The 10,244-nt window shown below is 32.4% G+C and overlaps 2 protein-coding genes across 2 annotated transcripts; both read right to left on the bottom strand.

Moving 5' to 3' along the window:
* Positions 1-326: 326 nt before the first annotated feature.
* LOC133881368 (MLO-like protein 13) lies at positions 327-5,692 on the bottom strand. Its single transcript, XM_062320282.1, has 5 exons — positions 5,455-5,692; positions 1,254-1,411; positions 1,085-1,152; positions 931-991; positions 327-769 (listed from the first exon to the last, which is right to left on the bottom strand). The coding sequence occupies exons 1-5, from the start codon at positions 5,690-5,692 to the stop codon at positions 494-496; spliced, it is 801 nt and encodes a 266-aa protein (XP_062176266.1). The 3' UTR covers positions 327-493.
* A 2,018-nt stretch (positions 5,693-7,710) lies between these two features.
* LOC133881366 (protein FAR1-RELATED SEQUENCE 5-like) lies at positions 7,711-10,244 on the bottom strand. Its single transcript, XM_062320281.1, has 2 exons — positions 10,186-10,244; positions 7,711-9,841 (listed from the first exon to the last, which is right to left on the bottom strand). The coding sequence occupies exons 1-2, from the start codon at positions 10,242-10,244 to the stop codon at positions 7,711-7,713; spliced, it is 2,190 nt and encodes a 729-aa protein (XP_062176265.1).

The following is a 10,244-nucleotide window of genomic DNA, read 5'->3' as shown; positions in this document are numbered from 1 at the left end:
TCCGACCCGAAAAGAATGATGGACACTAATTTACGGGCAGACCAGTCATGGTAAATTGACTATATCTTGTTATCCCACAAACCAATGAAGGTAAACTTGGTGGCTTTAGAAAGTTTATTCAAAGGGATACAAATTTGTATTTCATGAAAAAATTTCAAAACCAACGTTTAGTAAGTCAAAACAGGCCATCAATAGAAATCCAAAATTCTATTTCAGGAAGTTCGATTGATTGGTGGATTGATGTTGGATCGAGCCAAAATGTGATCTTTTGTTCGAACGATCCAACTTTAAGTCTGATCGACTGAACTTAGAATAATTCTGTCACAATCAACATTACAGGTGATTCCAGTCTGCCATCCCTTAAACTGCCTAATATTTGGTGAATGCCAAATTTTGATCCTACATTTGAAGACTATGGACCTTTATTATTGTTGAAAAGCTATGCCCCTTTTTTCATGAAAGTGAAGCAAAATATCTTATATATCCTTATACATTATGAAACTGAATACGTAGGATATCTCTGAAGTAAGTTCAGATAATGGAAAGGTCGTTGGGCTACACAGGGGAGGTCAGGTGCTACTGATGTCGTAGTTTCTTCAATCACAACCATTGCTTGCTCTGAAATTTGAGCACTTTGTGGTGATTCTCGAACCATTTTATCCATTTGTGTTTGACTCCCATCTCTTTCCTTTATTATAGGTTCAGCCCATAATCTTACAGCTGATTCCACACCATCTTTAAAGATGCCTTGTTTAAACGAGCTACCCATCTTCAGAGCAAATATTTTGAAAAAAAAAAAAAAAAAAAAAAAAAAAAAAAAAAAAAAAAAAAAAAAAGAGAGAAAAAAAAAGTGGGCAGAAAAGAATAGAGGATATCAGATTTCAGGTGAAGCTTATCAATCACGCTAACAAGGAAGCACGTGTATCTAACCTGGCTCACAAGAGCATACAAAGGCAAGGTGCTGTAACTGCACAGCACTTGAACAATCACACTGCATAAGGAAACACCATTATGTGAGCAGGTGAATAATATGCACAAAACATTGTCTAGGTAACTAACATATGTTCCGTATGATCAGTATTACCCCATAATAAGTCTTGTGACGCCGAAGCCCAATTTTTCAATGATGCATGATTTGAATCCGTATGTGCACTGCAGAGGAGTAAATTTGATGAAAGTGAAAATGCAGTTGCATGTATGGCTTTCGAATTGAATGCGAACTGAACTATTCAGGCTGATACACATTTCCTCACCAAGATCCAGAGGAAGAAGGCAATCTCAAATGAATTCTGAAACAAAATGAATTGAATCAAGTAAAGAACAATGGCAGGGCGACCAAACCAAAAGTGCTCATCTGATGGCTTCACACGTGCTGCTTCATGGTCTCTCCTCCTCCCTTTGACCTGCTGTGCTTCAAGTTCATGTTAACTAGCTCATAACCCGTGCTATGCGCGGGATTCTTCTATATAATTTAGTTTCATAATAATAATAAAAAAAAATGGAAGAAGAGAAGCATAGAAAATATAAATAAAAAAATGAAAACTGAAAAACACTAATATAATATAATAGGGACAAAAATTTCTTATAAGAAATTTTTTACAACTCACATTTTAAAAAGACACGTATCTTTTAAACATGTGAGAAGCACATGTTTTTTATTGATGCTATTTTTTTTTCGTACATGCTATTTAAATAACATATGTTTCTCACATGTCAAATGACATATGTCAATCTTATATGTGGATCGTAAGAAATTTCCTACAAACCGGTTTGTAGGAAATTTATGTTCATATAATAGTGTTATCTTTTTTGTATTACACAAAGTAATAAAAAACTACTCAATAAACATAATACGCTAAAAAATCATCATACCCCGTACAAAAAACAATCATAGGAAACTCTTTCTCACCATCATTTTCTTGAATTTAATGTAAAATTTACAAAAGATAAAATAAGCAATTTGAATGAAAAATAATATATTAATTACATAAAAAAACTAAAAAGAAGAAGAAGAAGAAGAAGAAGAAGAAGAGAGGAAATGAAATAAGAGAACCATAGAAAATATGGACAAAAAAAATGAAAAATGGAAAATAATAATATAATAAATTAAAGTTTTCTTTTCCATATATTTTTCTGGTTCATATGAAACCTTGAAAATCAATATTGTCTATCAATTAAGCACGTTAACAATCTGCATTATACATGGAAAAAAAAAAATCAGTGAACAATGTAAATTAAAAAATCGTCATACCTCGTACTCAAAACAACAATTAATGTAAACTCTCTCTCTCCATGGTTTCCTTGAATTCAATGTAAAATTTAGAAAGAAAAAAAAAAGCAATTTGAACAAAAAAAAATATAAATTAGGAAATAGGGACAAAAAAAAAAAATGTAAAGAAAGAACAAAATCATAGAAAATAAAGTAAAAAAAAAAATGTAAAATGTTAACCACTAATATAATAGAAAATAACTATTTTTTTATATACTTTTTCCAGTTCCAAAGAAATTTTTAAGTATAGGAAAAAACTACGGTTAGATAGATATTTTTTAATTCGACCATCATTCTTATATATAGCGTAAAAGAAACTACTTTTCCAATAAAATAAAAAAAGAATAATAATATAAATTATCAATGCAAAAATAAGGATAGAAAATCAAATCAGAAAAACAGAAGCACATAAAATAAATACAAACATATTATTTACAATTTTATTGAACACAGCCCCGACAAACTTGAAAGGCAAACTAAAAAAAAAAGGCTATAGCAGTATTACAAACAAAAAGGTTCCAACAATAGCAAAAACTTCGCTCTCTTTGCTTTGAGCACCACTCTCCGGTAATGTAAACAACATTGCAGTTTTGCATAGCCATAAACCATTACTTCTCCATATATTTATTTGAGAAAGCGAGAGATATTGGAGTGACTTTTGACATTTCCCAAATAAAAAAAAACTGACATTTGACTCTTTGAGGTTTAGTTTGTAACGGACATTTAGTGGGAGGGGAAGCAGTATTGGAGTAAAAGATTTTACTTGAAGGAAGAGAGAGAGATAGAAATTAGTGAGAATTTAATGACAACAAAATTAAATGTTTCTATTCATTTTCTATTCAATGGAAGAGATTTGATTAGGAATATTAAACGCACCGTTTATTTCACTTGAAATATATGGAGCAGTTCAATTTTACTTTCTTTTTTTCTTTTTTTTTTTTCTCTCTTTGCTTTGAGCACCACTCTCTGGTAATGTAAACAACATTGTAGTTTCGCATAACCACAAACCATTACTTCTCCATATATTTATTTGAGAAAGCGATAGATATTGGAGTGACTTTTGACATTTTCCAAAGGAAAAAAAAAAACTGACATTTGACTCTTTGAGGTTTAGTTTGTAACGGATATTTAATAGGAGGGGAAGCGGTATTGGAGTAAAAGATTTTACTTAAAGGAAGAGAGAGAGAGAGAGAGAGAGGTAGAAATTAGTGAGAATTTAATGACAACAAAATTAAATGTTTCTATTCAATGGAAGAGATTTGATTAGGAATATTAAACGCACCGTTTATTTCACTTGAAATACATGGAGTAGTTCAATTTTACTTTTTTTTTTTTTTCTTTTTTTTTTTTCCAGTTTTACTTAAAGGAAGAGAAAGAGGTAGAAATTAGTGAGGATTTAATGACAAAAAAAATTTGACGTTTCTATTCATTTTTTATTCAATATAAGATAGTTAATTAGTCATATTAAATGCACCATTTATTTACTTGAAATACACAGACTGGTTTAGTTTTACTTAAATTACCAGTTTTTAATGTTGGTGTGATACCTATTATATTCCAATCCTATATAATTCTGAACATTCGAAAAAGCAAATGAATAAAAAAAAAATCTCATAAACATTCAAATGAAGAATTGTTCAATCACAAATTTCAAATCCATATAATTTTGAACATTAAAAAAAAAAAATCAAATTTAATGCTTAATTAACTCTTTAGTGTTTTAAAAGCATTTATATTCCTTTTGTGCACAATAATCAAATAAAATTTTGCATTTTTTGACTTTCAAAAGTAGAATAACACTTACAAAAAATAAGTGAAAATCGTAAAAATCACATAAAAGAAAAACAAATATCTCATAAAACATTTAAATGAATTAATACATAAGACCCTTATTTTTAGTAAAATTCATATAAATTAAATGAACAAAAAAAATCTCATAAACATTCAAATGAAGAATTGTTCAATCATAAATTTCACAAACAAAATAGAAACATATTTAGATTTCAACCAAAAATATAAAAATACCAAAGAGTCATACTTAAATCATTAATTGAGAGAGAGAAGCTACTTGTATCATTAATAGAGAGAGAGAGAGAGATTAAATAGACCGGTTATATTTAGATTTCAACCAAAAATATAAAAATACCAAAGAGTCATACTTAAATCATTAATTGAGAGAGAGAGGTTACTTGTATCATTAATAGAGAGAGAGAGAGAGAAAGGGAGAGATTAAATAGGCCGGTTATATTTAGATTTCAACCAAAAATATAAAAATACCAAAGAGTTATACTTATATCATTAATTGAGAGAGAGAGAGAAAGGCTACTTGTATCATTAATAGAGAGAGAGGGAGAGATTAAATAGACCGGTTCAATTTTAGTTAAAAGACCGGTTCAGTATTTAAATGACCGGTTTAGTCAATAAAAATTATGGGTTCATGCCACGTGTCACTATTCTATGCCATTCTAAGGAAAAACTCGGCTTTTATATATATATATGACAAAAATATAAAAATACCAAAGAGTTATACTTATATCATTAATTGAGAGAGAGAGAGAGATGCTACTTGTATCATTAATAGAGAGAGAGGGAGAGATTAAATAGACCGGTTCAATTTTAGTTAAATGACCGGTTTAGTCAATAAAAATTATGGGTTCATGCCACGTGTCACTATTCTATGCCATTCTAAGGAAAAACTCGGCTTTTATATATATATATGATATGATATATGATATATGATATGATAGAGAGAGAGAGAGAGATTAAATAGACCGATTATATTTAGATTTCAACCAAAAATATAAAAATACCAAAGAGTCATACTTAAATCATTAATTGAGAGAGAGAGGCTACTTGTATCATTAATAGAGAGAGAGAGAGAGAGAGAGAGAGATAGAGAAAGGGAGAGATTAAATAGACCGGTTATATTTAGATTTCAACCAGGTTTAGTTTTACTTAAAGGATCCGGCTACTATGCGGTGCTTAAAAGTACCGCATATCTGCGGTACTTTTAAGCACCGGCTGAGATTCAGCCTTCCCCTTTTTAATTTTTTTTTTTTTTCGTATTTGGCTTTTCTTTTTTCTTTTAACTCTGTGTCCGTGTCCTCCGTTACTTTTCGTATTTGGCATTGAACAAAGACAATGTGACTGATAGGGGAACTGTGTGTGTAAGGGTAATCCGGTACCCTTGGACGATTCGTCAGAGGAGAGAGTGCGGCGGTTCCTGGAGAAGAGATCCAGGTTCTCGTCGGCGTGCGGCGGTTCCTGGAGAAGAGATCCAGGTTCTCGTCGGCGGTTTCCTTGGAGATTCCGGTCAAACTTTGACCTCGTCGGTGCCGCGACAGCGCCGGAAAATTCCTCCCGCCAACCAGAGATTCCCTCAGTTTTGGTTTCCCGTTGCTCCCGCGCTGCTTCTAGTCCCATCTCAATGTGTATCCCTCAGAAGAATAGAGAGAGAGACGAGCAAGAGAGAGTGTGTGTAGTTGATGCAAAGGAAAGGGAGACAACAAGTCACCGAGCTTTCTTTTAAGCTTCTTCTCTTGGTCGGATTTCAGGGACTGCACAGGGGAAGTGATTTGGGTTTTTTTATTAGGTTTTGTTGTAAAATTGTGGGTTTGTAAGTGATTCTGATGTAACCCAGAGTGTCATTTCTTAGAACATGCAGGAAAAGCAGAGGGCAAGGGTGAAGGAGAAGATTGACAAGTGTTTAAAGCAAAAATTGATGGGTTTCTGCTAGCACCCATGATTCAAGTTCTGGAATTCTTGTACAAGTTCTGCAGAAATTGTTGTCTATTTTACTATTTCTGGTACAAGTTCTAGAATTCTGAAGAACATCTGTTGGGTGACTCATATATCTTTGCTACGACTCTGTTTTCCTTGATATGTGTACATGATTTTTGTGGTTGTTAAAATATGCCATATAACCATTTCTTGTAATTTATAGAGTGTCACTTTACATCTTGTAATTTGTATGTGGAGGTGGTTGTGTAGTCCGTATTGCTCCCAAGCTCGAGATGATGGAACCCGGTTCTAGTGTTAAAAGACAGGCATGTAACTTGTCATTTTTCATATTGATTGTATTTTGCTTAATATTAGATTTCTTTGAGAACCTCTAATTTTGCCTATGTATTTGGATATACTGCAAAACAAAGTTCACTCCTATTGTTGTTAGTTGCTTTATCTTTGTTTGGTTGGGCAATCAACATTTTTTTTATTTACCTTTTTGCTAATTTTGGAGGTGTAGAATTGTACAAAATAGAATCTGAAGAGCAGAAGGAATGGTATTTCTTTAGCCATAAAGATGAGAAGTATCCAACTGAAACTTGCACTAATAGAGCTACAAAAGCCAGATTATGGACAGCTACTAGAAGAGACAAGGCCGTTTACTCTAGGCATTACTAATTTGCAGTTGTTATGATAAATTGATAATGCAGCAACTCTGAGAATGTTTGTACCCCATGAGAATAAGTGTATATGAAATGTACAACTATGAGTATGCTTGACTAGCTGCATCTTTTGTAAATGTGCAGTTGCATTTTACTTCATTGTAAAAATTCTGTTGAATTAATGAAATTTTTTTATTTGAGTGTTATCAACGTTGCTTTTTTATGGCACAAATTGTACAATGATGATTTTACTGTTTTTTTTTTTTTGAAGAACAATGATGATTTTACTGCAACACTCTTAGTTGTGCTGGATTTGAACTGTCTACAGAAAAGATGGATAAAACTCAGTGGTATAGAGCAATAACGGTTGTAGTTCTACTTGATAGAATTGGAACTAGTTAACACTAACCAAATCTTGTAATTACATAAAACAAAAAGCTCATGTTGCAATCTATTCCAAGTTTTGAACATTCAAATAACAAAAGCTAGTGCAAAAGGGACAAGAATTTATTTTGGACAATCCAACAAATTTTTCAGATAAAAAGAAACTGAGCAACACCAACTAATGGTTAGGAAAGAAATTCCATAGAGTCGTATCATGAATGTTCAAACTTGTAGGGAGACATGAATTACTCTCGGTATCCTGCAATTTTCCAAATGAAAGAAGCATTACAATAGTGATTAGCACTAGCATTCTACGTGCCTTAAATAAAATTTTATTAGAATAGTACCTGATGTATTGATGAAGGATAAAGACTACAAGGGGCATTAGTTGCAGCATGAGGTATGTATAAATCCTATGCCATATATTATTGATCAATAACTATATATAATTTCTTAAAATAAAATAAAGTGAAACAAAAACAATAAAACAAGAAAAAGAAAAAGGTGAAGTATTGGTACCTGATCTGAATGACATAATGACAAAGGATTAAAACTGTCAGCTCCATGCATCAATGAAGTCGTACATTGACCCTATTTTAGTTACACATGGATTAGTAAATGAAGCTCACATTAAATAAATAACATGTATAAATGTGAAAACAAAATATAAAGCTATGAGGTAACTACTTGTAAATGCTGATTTGCTTGCGGGTGATGATTGTTGATACTTTTCTTCTTCTTTATAGCCACTTCAATAGAACTTTTGATCCGACGCTTTCCCTTACAACCTTGCTTCTTTTTTAGGCCTTTAGCACTTATGACATCTTCATTTAATGGATTTTCTTGAGAATTATCAACTTGGCAAAGATCGGATTTCCTTCTCATGACATCTTCAATCTTTTTGTTCAACTCAGTATAGTTTTCCAATGCTATCTTGTATGCTTCTTCACATTCAGCTGCTCGACTGATAAGTTTGACATACAAGGGGCACAAGGACTTATATCGAGTTGTGAATTCTAAATTGGTATCTATTATTATTTCTTGTCCGTTGAAGTCTTGCACAATCTCATTTTTTGCATCTTTTGTCCATCTCTTAAGGATGTACTTCTTTGGAAGTACCTTGATATTCATAACATCAAGAATTTTTAAAGCATGGCCACACAAAATTCCACATCTCTCAAACTTTCTGCAACTACATGAAACACTGTGTTCCAAAGAATTCCAAATGACTCTACGATATTGAGGCTTATCATAAAATGACACTATATATTCATGAGATGAGTTTCTTTCAATACACTCCTTGACATAAGCTCCTTGGAACTCTTCATATTGCTTTTGAAACTTCAAAAATGGTTGAGAAGTATAAATCTTTGCCGCTTGTACCAACATAGGTGATAACATCTTAATCTTTGGTAACTTTTGTCTTAAATTATACTCCGCCAACAATTCCTTGTAACGCTTATCATTAAGTAATCTATCAAAATGTGTGAAGAACTTTACAATATCATAATCTGACTGTAAATAATCCTTCAAGTCAGCATTCAAACTTTCACTCAATTGTGTCGAAGTCATTCCTGCAGAAAAAGACATCTTGACATATGCTTTAGCCCATTTCTCTTTCACTTCAAATAAACGTTGTAGCCAAGAATTATCACATACATTGTACTTATGAAGTATAGCATCCCAAGCACTAAGGAACTCATCTTCCTCTTCCCAAACTTTAAAACATGCATTAAGCTCACTTCTAAACCCATTCTCACCTCTTAATAAATGACCAATATGTTTCAAAGCATTTTGCATTAGATGCCACGTACACAATCGATGGTAAGTATTAGGCATCACCACTGAGATAGCTTTTGCCATTGCTGGATCTTGATCAGTAAAGATTGTATTTGGCTTCTTTCCTGACATTGCCTCAAAAAAAGTTTCAAACAACCACTCAAAGGACTCTATAGTTTCATCGTATAAAAGTGCTGCCCCAAATATCACAACCTCTCTATGATGATTAAACCCAACAAACATTGCAAGTGGTCGATATTCCTTATTAGTTCTGTATGTCGTATCAAAAGAAACTACATCACCAAATAACTTATAATCAACAATCATTTGTGCATCTGCCCAAAAAATATTTGTTATTTGTTCTGCAGCATCCAACTGTAATGAATAATAAAAGGAAAAATTCTCTCGCTTTTTCTTTTCAAAGTATCTAAGTAAACACCCTGACTCACCATATTTCAGCTCTCGTTGTCGCTTGCTGTGAAGGTAATTTTTATGATCTTGCTTGGTGTAACCAAGAACATCTTTTCCACCAGCTTGCCTACCCATAAACTCATACGAATCTTTCAATTTTATACCACTATCATAAGCCAAATCAATTTCCAATGCTTGTGCATGTGAAATCCTTCGTTGTGATGGCATCATGTGAGCACATTGTGAAACATGAAGAACATGATTATGACTGAGCTCAAGGCTCTGTATACAATATTTCTCCTTCTTTTTATCAAGTCGAATCTTCATATGTGCTTGACAACCTGTCCTTGTTTCAGCTCGTTCACGTGTTTTTTGACCATCTCTCTCCCATTCGTCTCGAAATCCCTCTTTACAACATACAAATTGTCTTGAAGTGACCACGCCATCTACCTTTCTTTTATTACACCAATCTTTACGAATACTAAACCCATAATTTCGTCCATACTCATTATAAAAGTCGTATGCCTCTTGTTCAGAACCAAACTCCATGTCAAGCTTTGGCGTATAATCAGTAACTACATTTTCATTGTTCTTGTTCGTCTCCTCCATATAACTATTCAAAAGATAAATATAAATGTGTAACAATCTTGAAATCTTGTTAGAATATGCTAGAAGACTTAAAAGATGCTATGTCAATTTTGATAGAATATTTCAACACATTTTTTCTTTTCTTTAAAAGGGAAATATATCCCAACAAGTAGATTCTATAAAAAATAATTATATGATTGGGCATTACAGAACAGTTTTTTTGTTCGTTCACACAAAAATACATCTCTTTTATAACAAAAATTATTTCTTTCACAGAACATCATTTCAAAAACGATTTTTTTTTTTTTGCTTTCATAAACAATAAAAACTTCTAAACCGATAAAAACAATACACAAAACACAAACTAACCTGTCATGGGAGTCTTGGATGGCCTCTTTATCTGGAAACATGTGCAAAGTCGACGCCAT

The sequence above is a fragment of the Alnus glutinosa genome, chromosome 11 (genome assembly GCF_958979055.1).
Source record: "Alnus glutinosa chromosome 11, dhAlnGlut1.1, whole genome shotgun sequence".
Taxonomy (NCBI): Eukaryota; Viridiplantae; Streptophyta; class Magnoliopsida; order Fagales; family Betulaceae; genus Alnus; species Alnus glutinosa.
This window is presented reverse-complemented; position numbering and strand designations above follow the sequence as displayed.

Excerpts from the sequence above, each read along its gene's own strand:
- LOC133881366 (XM_062320281.1), bottom strand. The coding sequence starts at position 10,244 with ATGGCGTCGACTTTGCACATGTTTCCAGATAAAGAGGCCATCCAAGAC. Across the intron at positions 9,842-10,185 it reads ATCCAAGACTCCCATGACAG|TTATATGGAGGAGACGAACA; the intron begins GTTAGTTTGTGT and ends TCTTTTGAATAG.
- LOC133881368 (XM_062320282.1), bottom strand. The coding sequence starts at position 5,692 with ATGGGACTAGAAGCAGCGCGGGAGCAACGGGAAACCAAAACTGAGGGA. Across the intron at positions 1,153-1,253 it reads CCTTCTTCCTCTGGATCTTG|TGCACATACGGATTCAAATC; the intron begins GTGAGGAAATGT and ends ACTCCTCTGCAG. Across the intron at positions 992-1,084 it reads GTCACAAGACTTATTATGGG|TGTGATTGTTCAAGTGCTGT; the intron begins GTAATACTGATC and ends TTCCTTATGCAG.